We start from the raw sequence: 17,541 nt of genomic DNA, 5'->3' as shown, positions 1-17,541 counted from the left end.
ATATTCAACACTCTTCTCCAGACCAAAGCTCAAAGGCATCAATTCTCTTTCTATCAACCCTATTCACTGTCCAACTCTCTGATGCTTAGCATGTAATTGGAAAGACTATAACCCGGATCAGGCACACCTTAGTCTCCAGCCTGACATCGTTGCTCTTCAATACTCTTGAGAGGTCCCTCACAGCTGACTTTCCCAATGCAATCCGTCTCTTGATTTCCTGGCTGCTGTTAACAAGAGTGTTGATTGTGGATGATAGAAGAACAATTGATGCCTTTGAGTTGTGAAGCTAGAGAAGATTCTTGAATATACTGTGGACAGCCAGGAAGACAGAAAGGTCTGTTCTGGAGAGGGCAAAACCAAGCTGCTCCCTGGAAACAAAGACTTTGAAGCTCTGTCTGATATACTTTGGGCACCGGGCCAGTGGGGACCTGTCCTTGGAGAAGGACATCATGCTTGGAAGAGTGGAGAGACAGCACAGGAAAAGAAACCCTGGATGAAATGAATTGACTCAGTGATTGTAGAAATGAGATTAGTCTCTGTCAGAGACTATGAGATTCCCTCTGGATAGAGCAGGGGTCAGAGCTAATGTTCGTAGAATCACTATGAGTTTCAGGTGACTCAATTGCACATAACAACAATTAACAAAGGGCTCGAGTGGGTTTCAGAGATGATGAGGATGGCACAGGCTAGGGCAGAGTTGAGGCTGACTTTTCTTAGAGTCACCGAGTAGTACTTGACTTGACACCTAACAACAACAGTCCAGTGTGTAGAGTTGAATCGAAGCAAACCTGTCTTCAAGGGAGCAACTGAAAGAGTTCAGGAGGGACTGCTAACCAGTAGCTATGTCAGTGGTCCAGTTCTAAGGCTCCTGTCACGTTAAATCTGGTATACTGGCTCCAACGTCATCTGTATCATGTTATGTGGTAACTCAAAAATTGCCATGTTCCAGTTGCTGGAATACACTAGACACTCTTCAGGAGATGGACAGGCAGTCTCCTACCATTATAACGCACAGTCTCAGAAACTCAATAGAAGGTTACTGTGAATCAGAACTGACCCAATGGCAGTTGGCTGAGTTACTTGTTTTGGAGGGTTTTTTTGTTGTCGTTGTTGCCCTTGTTGTTATTATTTTGACAAATGTTCAGCATACATGCATCAAGAGGTATGAGTCTCCAGCAAAGGTAATTACTGGCATTGAAGCTGCATAAAAAATCAATATTGCATCCACCAACAAAGATATGAATAAAAAATGTTGATTGTATGCATACAGTGGAGTTATATTTGGCCATAACAAGAAATTAAGTGCATATACATAGAGTAGGACATGAAAAGGAGAAGTGGTAATAATGGGTATGTGGCTTCTATTGGGGGGTGATGAAAAGGTCGAAAATTATATTATGGTGGTGATCACATCTGCATAAATAGTGTAGATATAATTATATTGTAGATCTTAAATGGGTGAATTTTGGGGGTGATGTGTACGTTATACTGCAATAAATATGATATATATATACTGAATATATTTTTTCATGGAAAGCCATTTTTTATATCAGATACTTTACAGTTTTATTTATAAATTCTTGATCATAGACAGTGTTTCAGTTGAAGCTAGTCTATTCTACTTAAAAATATGTCACTGATAAAATGGAATTTTCCTCTGAAATCTGTACCTTCTGCAAGGAAGTCCCATTATTTAGATCTCAACACACAATAACTTTACATAGTGCCCAAAAGAAGTATACACGTAGGCACTGATTTATGTTATCAAGTATGCAAACTTGGAAGAAAACATAGAGACAGATGATGTGTTCTACTTGTTCTTGTCAAGAATTCCCATGACATTCATTAAGTCTTGTTTAAAAATCTTCACATTTTTTTTCTTACTGATTTTAAAGGAAATTCTTAGGTCATCTATTGAACATTCTGAAATAAAAGCACAACTTTTTAAAAATTATTTTCCTTGATTATAACAAACAGTGTGTTCTTACTACCATTCACCCTAATTTTGCCATGTTTAACTAAGCACATGGCCTTTGTCTTCCCATGGAAGTTTCTCTGTGAGAAATAGCTTTCCATTTTGTGTTACCCAAACCGTCTCGTCACTTGCCGTGAGACCTTGCCTAGTTTTCCCCTCTTCAAACATATTTCCTGATTTGCCACCTCAATCTGGTCAAGTCCCAGCAGTTGGTTTGTTTTTTTGTTGTTGTTGTTGTAGTTTTGTGTTTTTTAAATACATCCCAATGACCTCTTGTCTGTCAGGAAGTGTGAGGACAGTACAGGATAGAACAGGGTTCAGTTCTTTTGTTCATAGGGTCACTATGAGTCATTCTCACCTCAATGGCACCTAAGGACAATTATCACAGTTTTGCTTTCCTCTCCGTTTGTGTATGTCTGTTCTTTGTAAGCACATTGCAGTCTTTTTTGAGCATATCTGGATAACATTTTTTTTAACCTATCTTAAGTTGGTAGTGCAGTTGCAGACACAAAGGCATTGAGTTGAGTGCTCAGGAAATGATTCTTTCTGGTTTTCTATCTATGTTTTATTGATTCAATTATGAAACTCACACATATCCTTGGACGTAGAATTGAAAGAGAATCAAAGGGTATTTCAAAGTCCATCAGCCGAGACTGAGACAACAGATCAAGCTGAAGCAAAGCTTTCAGTGAGCACTTTCCTTTAAAATGCAGAGCACCTTAAACCAACACCACCATTCAAACTTTAGTGTCATCTCTGTCTTCCTGATCCCACTGAAGCTATTTGGATTATGAAAAGGAATATTTTATAATACCTCTGCAAAGGAAAGAAGAATTATAATGTTGTCTTAATTTAACCAGGATAGAAAATGACATTTACATGATATTCCCTAAGAAAGACACCAGGTAGCTGTTAAATTAGTAATTTGATTGAGAATCTAAATGCCAATAAGCCTGATTTCCTGATCACTTAAGGACAATTGAATTTGTGTTTTATTGACCACAAGCAGGCCTTATATTAGGCACTGGGGTCACAGTGATACATTTTTCTGGGGAATGACAGCACCTAACAACCACAAAACCCTTTTCTAAAGGGAGCTCCGATGGCTTAATGGTAAGGCATTGCACTACCCATGCAAAAGTGCACAGTTCGAAACCACAAGCCACTCTGCAGGAAAAAGTTCAGTGGTCTCCTCCTGTGTGATTTGCGACTTTTAAAAATCGGCAACAGAGTGAGCTATGGGTCGTTTCCGACTTGACAATACACAACAACAAAAAGTTCTAAAGAAACTTTCACCTCTAGTACTACTGTAACAATAATAAAATCGATGCAGATGATCAAAGAATACATCCTTTGGTATGGCTTGCATCTTGATGTCAAGAAAACAAAGACTTTACCACTGGACTGATAGGCAGCACCATAGGACCAATAAATGGAAAAAAAAGATTGGAACTGTCAACAGATTTCTTTTTCTTGGATCCACAAATGACGTCCTTGGTACCAGCAGTCAGTAAATTAGGAGATACATTGCACTTGGAAAATCTGCAGTGAGGGGCCTCTCCTAACTGTTGAGGAGTAATGACGTCAGTTGATTGAGGTACACCTGATTCAGGCACGGTCTTTCTGATCGCTTACTATACATACTGGACAATAAGTAAGGATGACAGAAGAAGAATTGATACCTTTGAGCTACGGTATTGCAGAAGAATACTAAATGTCCCACAGACAGCCAAAAACACAAACATGTCTTGGCGAGGGTGCATCCAGAGTGCTCTGTGAAGGCGAGGCTGATGAGGCTTCACCTCACATACTTTGGGTTTGTTGTTAGTTGGGGCTATTCCTTGGCAGAGACATGATACTCAGGCAGGTTAAGGGTCAGCAAAGGAGAGGAAGACCCTCTACCAGGGGGATTGATGTAGTAACTGTTGTGATGGGCTTTAGTGTGCCAGGAAATTTAGGGATGGCATAAGATAGGGTAGGGTTCAGATCTGTTGTTCGTAGGGTCACTATGGGTTGTACTTGACTCAACAGCATCTAAAAACAACAACAACTATTTTGCCAACAAGTAAACTCACTTTATCACTCATTGCCATGGAGTTGTAGCGGACCCTGCAGTGAGTTTTCAGACACTGTACGTGGCAAGGCAGGGGATTGTCCAGACAGCATGGGAGGAGATGGGCTGTCTCCTTCCTGCAGAGTCATGGGGAATTTGAACCGACAGAGTGGTACTCCTGTTGGCTCAACAGCACAACTTCTTATGGCCCATGTGTCACAGCTCCTTGACAAGAAAATGAAGGACTAGAAGATAGCATAGTGTCAGTTAAAGTATAGCATATGCTGCCGAAATGTAAGGGAATTGGTCTTCTCTGATAGAAAGGAAGGAAAACATACAGAGTGAAAAATGTTGAAATGGTGACCAAGGCAATGTGTTAGCAGTGAAGGAGGACATGGGCATATCCCAAGCTCACTGCTTTGCAGTCCGAGTGGACTCGGAGCTGACTGTCCCTTGAGTTTTCAGAGGCTGTAAATCACAAGGGAGGGATCGCCAATTTTTCTCCGGTCCAGCAGCTGGTAACTTGGAATTCTCTGGTTTTGAGAATGCTTATTCAAAGATTTCACAATGAAAGATGCACATATATAAAAGATCACAAGGATGTCTCTATCTAATCTATCTATCAATCTATCTATCTATCTATCTATCTATCTATCTATCCATCCATCAACGATCTCTATCTATCTCTATATCTCTATATTTGGAAGCAGGAATTGCATCCACATCCTAAACGACATGCCTGTGGAAACTCTGTGAACTTTGATAAACGACAATTGTTATAGAAAGTTATAGAAAGGCTTCAGGCCTTTTGTTCATAGGGTGGCTATGAGTTGTGTTTGACAACAATCAACAACAACAATAACATGCATAAACTTATATTCCATGACAACATGTTTTGTTTTGTTTTGTTTTTATCTGTTTGTTTTGGTCCTATCAACTATTGCCATTCAAGGGAGCCGTGGTATAACTGTGGTTACAGCAACAGACTTCTAACTAAAGGTTGGTGGTTCAAATCCACAAGAAAAATATGTGTCCCTCTGTTTTCTTAAAATGTACAACCTTTAATGCGCTTTAAGGCAGTTTCACTCTGTTCTACTGGATTTCTAGAAGTTGGCATCAACTCACTGGCTGATATTTTGTTGAGATTTGTACTATCATTTTCACTCTGAGCAATGATAAAGCAATGTATTTCCCCCATGTCTATAGCAGCACTTTGTATTCCCATGAGAAAGTCTGCTGTTAGGGACTTCTCTAAAGTACTCAAGAGCAACGATGTGTCTCTGAAGACTAAGGTGTGTCTGGTACAGACCATGATCTTTGCAATCACTTGTTGTGTATCACAGAGCTGGACAATGACCAGGGAGGATAGAAGGAGAATTGATGCTTTTGAGCTTTTGTGTTGGAGAAGAGTGCTGAGAGTGCCATGGACTGCTAAGAAAACAAACAGATTCATCCTATAGAGGTTTAAACAGCGCTTCTCCTTGGAGGCAAGTATTCTGAGGCTTCGTCTGACATATTTTGGTCATGTTGTAAGGACAGACTGGTCCTTGGAGAGGGACATCATGCTTGGGAGGGTGGAGGGCAGGTGCAGGAGGGGAAGGCCCTCTGGGAGATGGATGGATTGGGTGACTGGGACAATTGGGATGAGTGTGTCGGAGACAATGAGATTGGCACAGGACAGAGCAGAGTTTAGAGCTGTTGAACATAGGGTCGCTATGAGTCGCAAGCGACTCGACCACACATAACAACAATGACAACAACAACATGCTTGCTTCCAAGGAATCTGGTTTCACTTTATCCATGAGTTTGTTTTCTTGGAAGTCCATGGGATATTCAACACTCTTCTCCAAAGCCTCAATTCAAAAATGTTCTGTCATCTTTTTTCATTATCCTGCTCTCAGGTGCATAACAAGTGGTTGAAAAGGCCATGGCCTGCATCCAGCCCACACTTTGATTTAAACTAACATTACTTCTCAGTACTTTGGAGAGGTGCCTGACAACAGACTTATCGATTGCAGTATGTTTCCTGATTTCTTGACTGCTGTTACCAATGGTGTTGATTATGGATCCAAGTAAGATAAAATTGTTATGTTAACATCCAAACTTATTTTCATGTACACCCTCCAGAATATCACTTTAAGCATCTAAAAGAAATGGTTTAGTATTTTTCCCCATAATGTACATAAGAAAATATAATTAAAAGGACCTCAGTACTTGACCAAGTTCTGATAGTCACATTTTCATGAATATAGTTTAGGATTCCTCTCCAAACCTACTTTCATACCCCTCAGAAAGCCACCATAGGTATCTAAAGAAGTTTCCCATATTTCTTATGTATAACCACAAGTATATTTATCATAAGACATACATTTTCAGTAGCATGGCACTTCTCATAAAAGGTGTGAAAGTTTGTTTGATTTTTTAAAAAATGCCATAGCACAATATTTTTTAAAATTTACTAGTCCCTAGTTCTGGTGGCGTCGTGGTAAGAAGCTGTGCTTCAATCCCCAAGGCACATGGTTTAAATATAGCGCCTGTTCTGTGGGAAAAATAAATGCATTCTCCCATATTGTTAACTGCCTCTGAAAACCCTTTGGAGGGTCAGCTCTGGAACGGTTCCAATGCTATGATATACAATGACAACAACAAACAAACACATATTCTACATAATTAAAGATCTTATTATTAAATGTACTTAATGAGTATATTTATAGTGAAGTGAATAGGTGTTTTAAATATCACCTGGAAAGTATATAAATCAATGTTAAGGATACCATTTTGGAGACAGAAAAAGACAAAAACATTTCTTTTCATTTTAAAAGGGTTAGTACTTTCTTTATCCAACCCTTTTTATCTAGAGCTGTGTTCCTCTGGTTTTAACAGTGCATGCCACTTGAAACAAATGCACAAAGGACATGTTGCAGGTTAGCTGACCTTACCTCGTAAGAAATCGCGTATGTTAGAGTAGAAATATTCTCTCTATATAGGGTTATTCTTGGAAGATTCTTTCCAAAGACCTTGAGCAGGTCTCTTTCAGTTACCAACCAAGCATTTAATCATTTGTGACACCAAGTGACACGGTGAGACAGAATAGCAGTGGTTAACAGCAGGAGCTTTGGAGAGGAACACAGCCACGCTCTGTCCTCTCTGTACCGCCTCATAGATGTTGTACTGCAGGACGGTTATTCAACCTCTGTCAATCTCAGCTCCTCATCTTCAAATGGAGAAGATAGAATTCTAGACTCAGAGGATTATAGCCACTATAAAATAAATAAAAGCTGCTGCACGGTGAGGATCAAGTATGCAAAGTTACGCAGAGGTTCAACAATAGTGGGGAAGTTAGCTCCTCCAAGGGATGGGTTGGCACAGAGACTGCAATGATGGATTGGATCTTGGCAGAGATTGTGGCCATGACACGGATAGAGCAAGAGTCTGGTCTGTTGTTCACGGGTCTATATGAGCTCAAATGCAGCTAAAACACATAAAAACCAACAACACACGTATTAGTTTTAAATAATACCTTATTTTATGTGTGGAGCCTACAGACGTCCTGTTGAAACTTTCTGTTAAGGCCAAGAAAGCAATGTTATCAAAGCACATTAGAGACAAGAAGAAAAACAACTACAGTATTTAATAAAGCTTTGGTGGCTTTATTGTTGAGTGATAGACGCTATTTCCGATTGTTAGTTAAAGAAAATGTTTTTCAATGAGGGAAAGCCCCAGTACTCAATAAAAAGATCCTGTTTATACGTCTCATTAGGGACAGTAAAAGTGTTATCAAAAATCAAGTTATCAAAATCAAGCTAGTTGAGTGCTTCCTTTGAAAATTTGCACTATCAATGCCATTGGATCCACAGATCCACCAAGTCAATGACTAGATCTTTATCATAAAGAAATAAGAGCTATGGCACAGACAGATAAAGCCATGCCCTCCTTTTTTGCAGGGAGATCTGGTGCCCCACTGGGTAAGGAGTTTTGCTGCTAACCCAAAGGCATGCAGGGTTTTGTTGCTGCTATTGTTTGTTTTGTAGGCATGCAGTTTTAATCCACTAGTTGCTTCATGGGAGAAAGGTGGAAAGTTTCCTCTTATGTAATTTACAGCCTGCTGTTAGGGACCTCTCCAAAGTACTGAAGAGCAATGGTGTCTCTCTGGAGACTAAGGTGCGTCTGATACAGGCTATGGTCTTCGCAATTACTTGTTATGCATCAGAGAGTTGGACAATGACCAAGGAGGATAGAAGGAGAATTGATGCCTTTGAGCTGTGGTGCTGGAGAAGAGTATTGAGAATACCATGGACTGCTAGGAAAACAAACAGATTTGTCCTGTAAAGGGTTAAACCGGGTGGCTCCTTGGAGGCAAGGATTCTGAGGCTCCGTCTAACATACTTTGGACATGTTGTGAGGAGAGACCGGTCCTTGGAGAGGGACATCATGCTTGGGAGGGTGGAGGGACGGCGCAGGAGGGGAAGGCCCTCTGTGAGGTGGATTGATTCGGTGACTGTGATAATTGGGATGGGAGTGTCAGAGACAGTGCTATTGGCACAGGGCAGAGCAGAGTTTAGGGCTGCTGTACATAGGGTTGCTATGAGTCACAAGCAACTGGACAGCACATAAGAACAACAACCTAAAAAACCTGCGTGTGAGTTGATCCTCACTCAAAGGCACCTAACAACACCACAAACATGTTTATTGCAGCACTATTTATAATAGCGAAGAGATAGAAACCATCTATGTGCTCATCAGTGGAGGAATGGTTGAAGAAACTGTGGAGCAGTCGCATAATAGAGTAGTGGGCACCACGGAAGAGTGATCAAGAATTGACAGAATGATGCACAACAAGGATGAAATTAGAACTTACAATGAGTGATATAAGTCAGTTACAAAAACACAATTATATAGTATCAATGATTTTTGTAATGGGTTATCCAGAAAAGCAATCAATCTTGGAGATTTAATAGAAATAAGAATCAACGGAGAAGGGAGCAAAAGCAAAACAAAACAAAGACGTTAAAGAGAAAAAAAAAAACAAACCCTCCAACAACCCAATTAATATGGAGTTGATATCAACATGGCAGCTCCGTTCATTGCAGAATGGACAAGTGATGCATGGAGATTTCCGAGCTTTGAAAACAGAGTCTTTCTACCAGTGCATGTCTGAGTGAACATTGAGCTATCAGCATTGCTACTTAACTCCACCCCTAGGAAACTTCCTAGTTTACCTTAAAGCCTTAAAGAGAATGCTGTCTTGAAGAGATGCTCTTCTCATCAATAAGCCATAGTTGGTTTTGTGGTAAAAATATACCACTAAAAACATACCCAAAACACAATTGACTTTTCCACTTGCAAATGTGAAAATTTGAACACAGTGAAACCCTGATTCTTGGATAGAATAGCGTACAAATGAAAAGTCTGTTGGTGACTCCATGAAAGAGTATGGTATGTGAATGCCGTGTGTACTCAATTTAGGACATAGTCCAAAAGCTCATGAGTCCATAATTGTCTCGCCAATGGAGCACTGTCTTCATATCTCCCAACATTTTACAGTCTTTTGCTGAAAATCGTCTTAGAAGACTTTCATTTTTTCATTTGCTCTGTTGGTGTCTGTAGTAGTAGATTTTGCTACTTACCCTACGTCAAGTGGTAGGTTATGTATAATAGCTTTCTCCTTTGCTAAAAACATATTCCCTCTTTTGAAAGGTTTTTCTTCAAAACCTCTCATTTTCTTTTCTTGCCTCCCTCACACAAATGTTTGTGGAAAGGCTGACTTTTACCAAGAATTCTGTGGGATCCAGCAGTTAAAAACTAGTCTACTTCAATTACTGGTAACCCGGGCATCACAGAACAACTGGGCATCATAAGATTTTCAGTGGCAGATATTAAAGGATGATTTTTAAAGGCACTTGCCTGGTCTTTCCCCAAAGTGCCTTTGAGAAGACTTGGCTTTCCAGCCTTTCATTTATTAGGCCAGAATGTTAACCCTTTTCACCACATAGAGAACCCTCAGTTGGTATTGTTATATGCTATTGAGTTGGAAAAAACCCATAGCTAATCTTCCAGTGGCGTTTCAGAGACTATACATCACACTAGACGAGATTGCCAGTCTTCCTCATTCAGAATAACTGGTGGACTTGAACTGCCAACAAAACTTGAATTGGCAACAAAGCTCCTTACTCACTAGGCCACCAGTGCTCCCTCTTTTGAATCAGAGTGGACCAAAATGTATATTTCAACTATCACATAAAAGACCAGGCAGTGTTTTGTTTTTGTTTTTGATTTTTGTTGTTGTTGGTTGGTGGTTTTTTCCCTGCTTGATATATTGGCTTTTTTTTTTAATTTTCTGTATACATTTTCTCTATAAATTGGAAATGACATAATATCTCCATACAAGGAACCCCTGGTGGCTTATTGGTAAGGAGTTGTGCTGTCAACCTAAAGGCACATGGTTCGAATTCACCAACTGCTCTGGGGAAGAAAGATGGACAATCTCCACCCCTATGATTTTCTGCCTCTGAAAACCCCCTGCAGCGTCAGCTATGAGTTGGTTCTGATTTGATGCTACATCACAACATAAAAACAAGAGAAAGAAAGATCTAAAAGATACATCATATGAAGTCATTAAAGTAGTAAATATTGACTACGAGTTACTATGGAAACAGTTAAGAACTCAGTGAGATGGACGAATACCGTGATTGGCTGCAGCAATGGGTTTACCTGGGCAGGAGCTGATGTGGGTGGCACAGGAATAGGACAGGGGTCAGGTCTGCTGTTCATATGGTTGCTATGAGTTTATGATACTTAACAACAACCATAATGATTCACTCACGGAACGTATGTATTGCTCTTCAGGCCTTTTGTTCAGAGAGTGGCTATGAGTCATGCTTGACTCGACGGCAATCAACAGTAACAACAAAGTAATATTTAATGGCATGAATAATTGTGTTAAAAGCAGTGTTCTACCTGCTTGTTTGCCAGATAAAGCAATCTTGAGAAATTATCTCATTTTAAAGATAAGCAAATGCCAGCTACCTTGCAGAGCATTGTTGTTTTTATGTGCAGTCTAGTCGCCTGCGACTCACAGTGACACTATGTACAAGAGCCTTAAATTCTGCTCTATTCTGTGCCAACCTCACCGTCTCTGACATACTTATTCACATGACCCCAATCATAGAATCAATCCATCTCATTGAAGGTCTTCCTCTCCTTCGCTGCCCCTCCACTCTGCCAAACATGATGTCCCTCTTCAAGGACCGGTCCCTCCTTGCAACATGCACAAAGTATGTCAGACGAAGCTTCAGAATCCTTGACTCCAAGGAGCATTCCGGCTTCACCTTCTACAGTACAAACCTGTTTGTTCTCCTAGCAGTCCATGGTTTATTCAACACTCTTCTCCAGCACCACAACTCAAAGGCATCAATTCTCTTTCTATTATCCCTAGTCACTGTCCAACTCTCTGATGCGTAGTATGCAATTGCGAAGACTACTGCCTGGGTCAGGTGCACCTTAGACTCCAGCCTGATGTCGTTACATGGCTAATATTTCCTGGAGAATAATATGATATATTATTATATACCAAGTGTTTCCTGAGCATCTTCAAGATATGAACACATTAGATCTAACTAACAATCCTATGAGCTATACCTGACTGCTATTTATGTCACTAAAAGCAGTACACCTCACTCTAATCTCTTAATTGTCATTCAAAGTCAGTATTAGACTCACAATAATTCATCAGAATGTCTCTTAGTTTGTCTTTTCTTTGGTGCCTTACCTTACCATTGTCACTCAATCAGAAAGTTCTAGAGAATGTGCCCTCTTCACCTCAGTATACAGTTTCACGACATCAATCAACTTGTGCATTGTAGGTGGCAGAAAGCGGTTCTTCCTCGCGATGACCCTTTGTCCACCAGAACGTAGGGTCCTGGCTGGGCCTGCGGCATCCTCGCATTGTTCCCCGTGTTTGAGTCACTTCTGCTTATGCAGCTGCTGTTGGCCTGAGTCATAAATCGCAATGATCCTATGTCATCGCAAACAAAACCCGGCTCAGTCCTGTGCTGTGCTCATTTTATTTGTGGTGCTTAGCTCATTGTTATAATCGTTGCATAAATCCCTCTCACTGAAGGTTTTCCTCTTTTTCGGACCCTCCAAGTTGGACAGAGTCCCCCATGGCTCGGCCCCTCCCAATAATATGCCCAAAGTATGTGAGGTACAGTGTCACAGTCTTTGTTTGAAGGAGCATCCTGGCTGTGCTTTTTCCGAGACAGGCTTGTTTAGTCTTTGAGAAGTCTATAGAGTTTTCTATATTGTTTGCTAACCCCGTGTAATCTTTGTTGTTACGAGGTCCCATGGAATCCACTAGGGCTCACAGTGACCCTGTAACCAACAGATCTGAACCTGGTCCTATCCTGCACCGTCCTCATGATCTCTGATTTACTCTAGCCTGTGTTTACGGTCACTGTTTCAATCCCTCTTGCTGGAGGTCTTTATCTTTTTCTCTGAGCCTTGGTGTTTTCCAGAATGATGCCCTTTTCCAAGGCCTGGCAGTGTTTCCTAACAGTGTGTGTAAAGAACGTGAGTCACACGCAGGCTGCACTGCCACCAGGGGAGACTTATTTGTTCCTTGGACTGTCCAAGGGATAGTAGGTACTTTTTTTTATCAACATAACAACTCAAAGGCATTGATTTTTCTTCTGTCTTTCTTATTCATGGCCCAAACTTTCAGGTGCGTCAGATGGAATTGAAAAAACTGTGGCTTGAGTTCAACTGACCTTTTTGTTCTTTAGCATTTTGGGGAGGTTCTGGATGCAGATTTTCCCAGTGCAGCACCTATTTTCATTTTTTCCGATGTGGGTAGTACTATACACATAGATAGGTAGATAGATAGATAGATAGATAGATAGATAGATAGATAGATAGATAGATACATACATACATACATACATACATACATACATACATACATAGATATCAGATTGAAATAACTGCTACACCCACTTGAAAATATGTAGAAAATAGGAATCACTGTTTGGACACAGACGGGTACATCATTGTGTCAATGCCATGACATAAGCCTAACAAAAATAGGGGGGAAAAACCCTTTCTAAATTCTAGGCTATAGGAAGCCTAGATGAGATTAGTTGTTTGACTTCTTCAGATGTTCTGGGGAGAAAAGATGCACAGCCTCCTGTGGCAAAGAATCAAAGCCTTTATAATTCTATGACGGGAGCTCTGGTGGCCTAGAATTAAGGAGATGTGCTGCAATCCCAAAGGCATGTGGTTTGAATCCACCAGCTGCTCCAAGGAAGAGGGATGAGTATTCTCCTCCTGTGTGATTTCCTGCCTCTGAAAACCCACTGGAAGGTCGGTCATGACTCAGTTCTCAGTTGACAGCACATAAAAACAGCAGCAAAATCCTTTGAAGCTGCGATGGCCTAGTGGCTAAGAAGATGTGCTGCCATCCCAAAGGCAAACAGTTCCAATTCACCAGCTGCTCCTCAGAAGAAAGATGGGCAATCTCATCCCCTCTGACTGACAACCACTGCAGTGTCAGCTGCGAATTGATAGCTACTAGACAACAATAAGCGTTTATTCTTTTTAACCCTGTGGAAGGGGTCAGCATGAGTTTGATTCTTGGCTTCGTGACAGTGGGTTTACACAGCCCCAGGCCTATCTTCAGAAATCTCAAAACTGATTTTATTATCTTTTTTGTACTTTCCCTTCAGCAGTTGGTCTCATTGCTAAGCACGTATATCTGCCTTTCCCAAAGCCTAATAGCCCTTTCTTTTAAATCAGGATGTACAGCAGCTACTTAAAAGAATCGTTATGAAATTTAAATGAGGTGTAGGTTGGATAGGAGAATATATCCTTTCTCAAATCAGTTATTGCACATAATCATTGGAAACCTGGGAGTTTCTTCCTCTTACTTTGGTGAACATGGCCCGTTTAGCTGGAATCCTTCAGTAAAGCACCCTGCCAAATTGGGCCGAGTTTTGGAGCCAGGGAGTCAGCCACAAGATGCACTCAGGCACCCTCAGGGGTTAGTGGGCCCAGGGTAAGACCTTGACCTTGGGAGAACCAAGAGGCTCTGATCATCAAGGTTTCTCACTCATTTGTATAAAAGAGAGATTTACAACTGAAAAGGGAATGCTAGAGTTGTAGTCCAGAGAGAACGGTATTACTAGGCTGTTCTTTGGTGGTTCAAATCTACCAACTGCTGCAAGGAGAAAGTTGGGTGGTCTCTACCTGTTTGATCTATATATAACCTTGGAGACCCATTGGAGGGTCAGCTATGAGCCGGACTTGACTCAATAGTAATGGTTTGCACCCACTAAACACATCTGTGGGACAAGGGGAGGGGGAGAAAAAAAGGTCATCTGCTTCCATAAACATAGCCTAGGGGCTGGGGGGTGGAGGTGTGTTCTAGTTTATCTTGACAACTACCAGAGGTTACTGAGAATACAAATAGACTCCCCTGACCCCAGCAAGTGTGTGTACAAAGCTCTTTTTTCGCTATTCTTTCACACTCTGCCTAGTGTAAACAGAAAAACTGGGATTGAATTAAAGAAGAATAGCTTTCGGGCTGTGTCTCTGTTCTTCCGTGATGTCTGTACGAGCCACCTGCACGCAGTGCTCTGAGCCCACTCCTGTTTGCAAATGTTACCATCATGGATAAAGCTCGGCTTCCAGACTGAGTAGCTGGCTGGGGTTTGGGGTGGGTAGGGGGCATGAGGGAAGTCCCAGTTGTCAGAACAGGAAAGATTTAATGTCTAGGAAGCCAGGAGCTCTCAGGCATGCTTCTCTACAATTTTCATTTACCAAGAATCAATCTTTATCATTAGAACAAACCAAAATTCAAACAAGCTGTTCGAAAACCACTGCATTGTCAGGGACATGGCGTCTGAAACACGCCTGTTGTTTTTCTTTCAAATTGGTTATACTTTCAAATTTGCCTGAACTTGATCTCTTCTCTCCCCTCGCCTCATTTTTCCAGTGCTCTCTGATTTCTCTGTCCTGTTTTCCTTGCTCCCTAACCTTCCTGGGCAAGGTTTCCAGCATTACCATTTTTTTAATTTTTAAACATCTCTTGTTAAGCTGATGAAATGAAACAAAGGAATGAAGACAGTCTGCCTCAGTGACTAGAGAAAGAAACACTTTTTTAAAGGCAGTGAAGTCGGTTACTCTTAAAGAGAGAACAGAACAGACCAGACAGCGGTAATGGACCTGCATCCCTTAGGAAGTGGGTGGCCCCTTGAGTGCCTTGTTAAGTACGTTTTGGAAAACTTGCTGTGGGAAATAAAATGCATTTTCTGCCAAAGACCTCTCCTTCGCATGAGCTAACCTACATGTTTTGCCTTACAAATTGCTCGGCATTTTGGTGGTCTTTTTTTTTTAGTTGACCATATGTGGATATCAATATATCAATGCAAATCTCGGTTGCTTAAAATGTGGTGATAAGGTCAACCCCACCCACTCCATCTCAGAACCTGCCAGTTATTCTCTCCTGGCGGCCTGGCCACATGTGTGTGTGCCCATCATGCCCTGGACGTAGGCATTGATGAGGGCGAGTGCATGGATGAATCTGTCCAGCGTCCCTCGACCTAGCTGGGAAGTGGCTACGTTTTCACCTGCTGTCAGCTGTGGTCAGTGGTTTCCTTGTGAAACATCGGTTGTGTTTGCACGGTAATGATCATTTTAGTATCATCCTTGTTCCTTTATAACCTATTTGATGTTGCAGCTTTCTGTTGGGTGGTGGGGTTAGTCAGGTTAGATGAAGGTTTTCCTCTTTCCAGGTGCATTTCTTCTCTGTGCGTTTCTCTTCCGCGCTTGAAGGCTAATAATAGTATATGAGCTCATAGAATTGCAGCTGAACCCTCTAAAGAGAAAACAATGAACCATTTCAGGAGATGAGTGATTTCTGACAAAATTCTTCTCCTAACTTGAAGGTTGCACCTCCCCACTTGATTAAAATGTATTTCACAATTAAATTAAAATGCAAATAAAAACATCCTGTGTTTATAGTTATAATGGAATTACTTAAAGAGGAATTTAAATCAATCTGCTGTTAATATTTCATGCCGAATTGTTGGTTTTATTGTGGGGCCTGTCCTGCCGCGTTCCATTTTCAAGATTACTTAAAGTGGCATGAAAATTTAATCACACCACATAGGTTTTTAGCCACTCATCTCGGGGAAGTTAAAGTGGACCACTTTCTTACATAGTTCATAAGTTATGTCTGCTAAGGTTGGAGAAACGTCAAGTGCTAAAACTTTAGAGCCTTTTGTAATTGAGATAAGGACAATTCAGTACTTGTTTTCAAGAAACATTTTATTATCTTGAATTGGATCAACTCCTAACTTTTACAGTTTATTATAGAATAGAATCTGGAAAAGTAGTACTTCAGGAAACCACGTGGTGCAACTTGTAATTTGTACTGGAAATATACATATTTTATAAGAAATTTAATTTAATCAGAACGTCTCTTGTTGTTGTTGTTGTATCTTATCTCTTCTTAAGCAATGTTAAATAATAATGAAACTTTCCTCTTTGTTGGTTTTTTTTTTTTCTTTTTAGTGACCTCAGTGAAAATCAAATCCAAGCAATTCCGCGGAAGGCTTTTCGTGGGGCAGTTGATCTTAAAAACCTGTAAGTATTTATTTTTAAAGATTGCTATATTGCTCCCAAATTGTCTTTTTAAAGACAACTTATAGTCAAAGAAATGTCAGAAAGGAATGGTGAAGACTGTACACTTTTTATGCTTACAAGAATTTAAAAAATAATATTTTTATGGTTTCCACAGCTTTTTCACATGATACTTATTTAGAATTTGTTATGAAATTGAAGTTTATTCAGTTTTAGTCTTGTAAACTTTCTGATTTGCCTTGTGAAAGCTGAGGAAATTATTTTATAAAGAGTATTTATACTGAGAGAGTATTAAACTTTAATTCGAAAAATCATAGCCTACTCCTCAATTGCTCATATGGGATGAATTACCACTGTCATTATTTACAACCCATTGATCACTATACTTAATCTACTCATCTATATTATCCTCACCTTGACATTATTCCTATTACTTAACCTTAACCGCTCAACCACCTTATCTATTTTTGCATCAAACTGAAACAAAGCCCCCATTCTTATACTTTTGATCCTTACAACCCTCATATCAACAGGTGGGCTACCCCCATTTTCAGGATTTATGCCTAAATGACTAATTATCCAAGAAATCACCAAAAACAGTAACCTCGTTCTTCCTCTTATTATAGCTATCATAGCACTGTTAAATCTTTATTTTTATATACGTTTAGCTTACTCAAACATAACTAAACTAGACTGACTTTATATTCCCACCCCAAACTCATCACTCCTAACCTCTCTACTAGTATTATCAAATATACTACTTCCCCTTACACCGTTGCTATTGCTCCTAGAATAGAGGTTTAGGTTACATAAGACCAAGAGCCTTCAAAGCTCTAAGCAAGTTGAATTACTTAACCTCTGACTTAAGGACTGCAAG

General features: G+C 40.4%; 1 protein-coding gene across 1 annotated transcript in view; it reads left to right on the top strand.

Moving 5' to 3' along the window:
- Positions 1 to 17,541, top strand: part of SLIT2 (slit homolog 2 (Drosophila)) — a 632,406-nt gene that overhangs the window by 340,533 nt on the left and 274,332 nt on the right. Inside the window, exon 5 of the mRNA XM_006884512.1 lies at positions 16,596 to 16,667. Within this exon, the coding sequence (XP_006884574.1) occupies positions 16,596 to 16,667 (72 nt within the window). The remainder of the gene's footprint in view (positions 1 to 16,595; positions 16,668 to 17,541) is intronic.

This window comes from Elephantulus edwardii, unplaced genomic scaffold (assembly GCF_000299155.1).
Source record: "Elephantulus edwardii isolate Elephantulus edwardi_28Jun2011 unplaced genomic scaffold, EleEdw1.0 scaffold00035, whole genome shotgun sequence".
Classification (NCBI taxonomy): Eukaryota; Metazoa; Chordata; class Mammalia; order Macroscelidea; family Macroscelididae; genus Elephantulus; species Elephantulus edwardii.
This window is presented reverse-complemented; position numbering and strand designations above follow the sequence as displayed.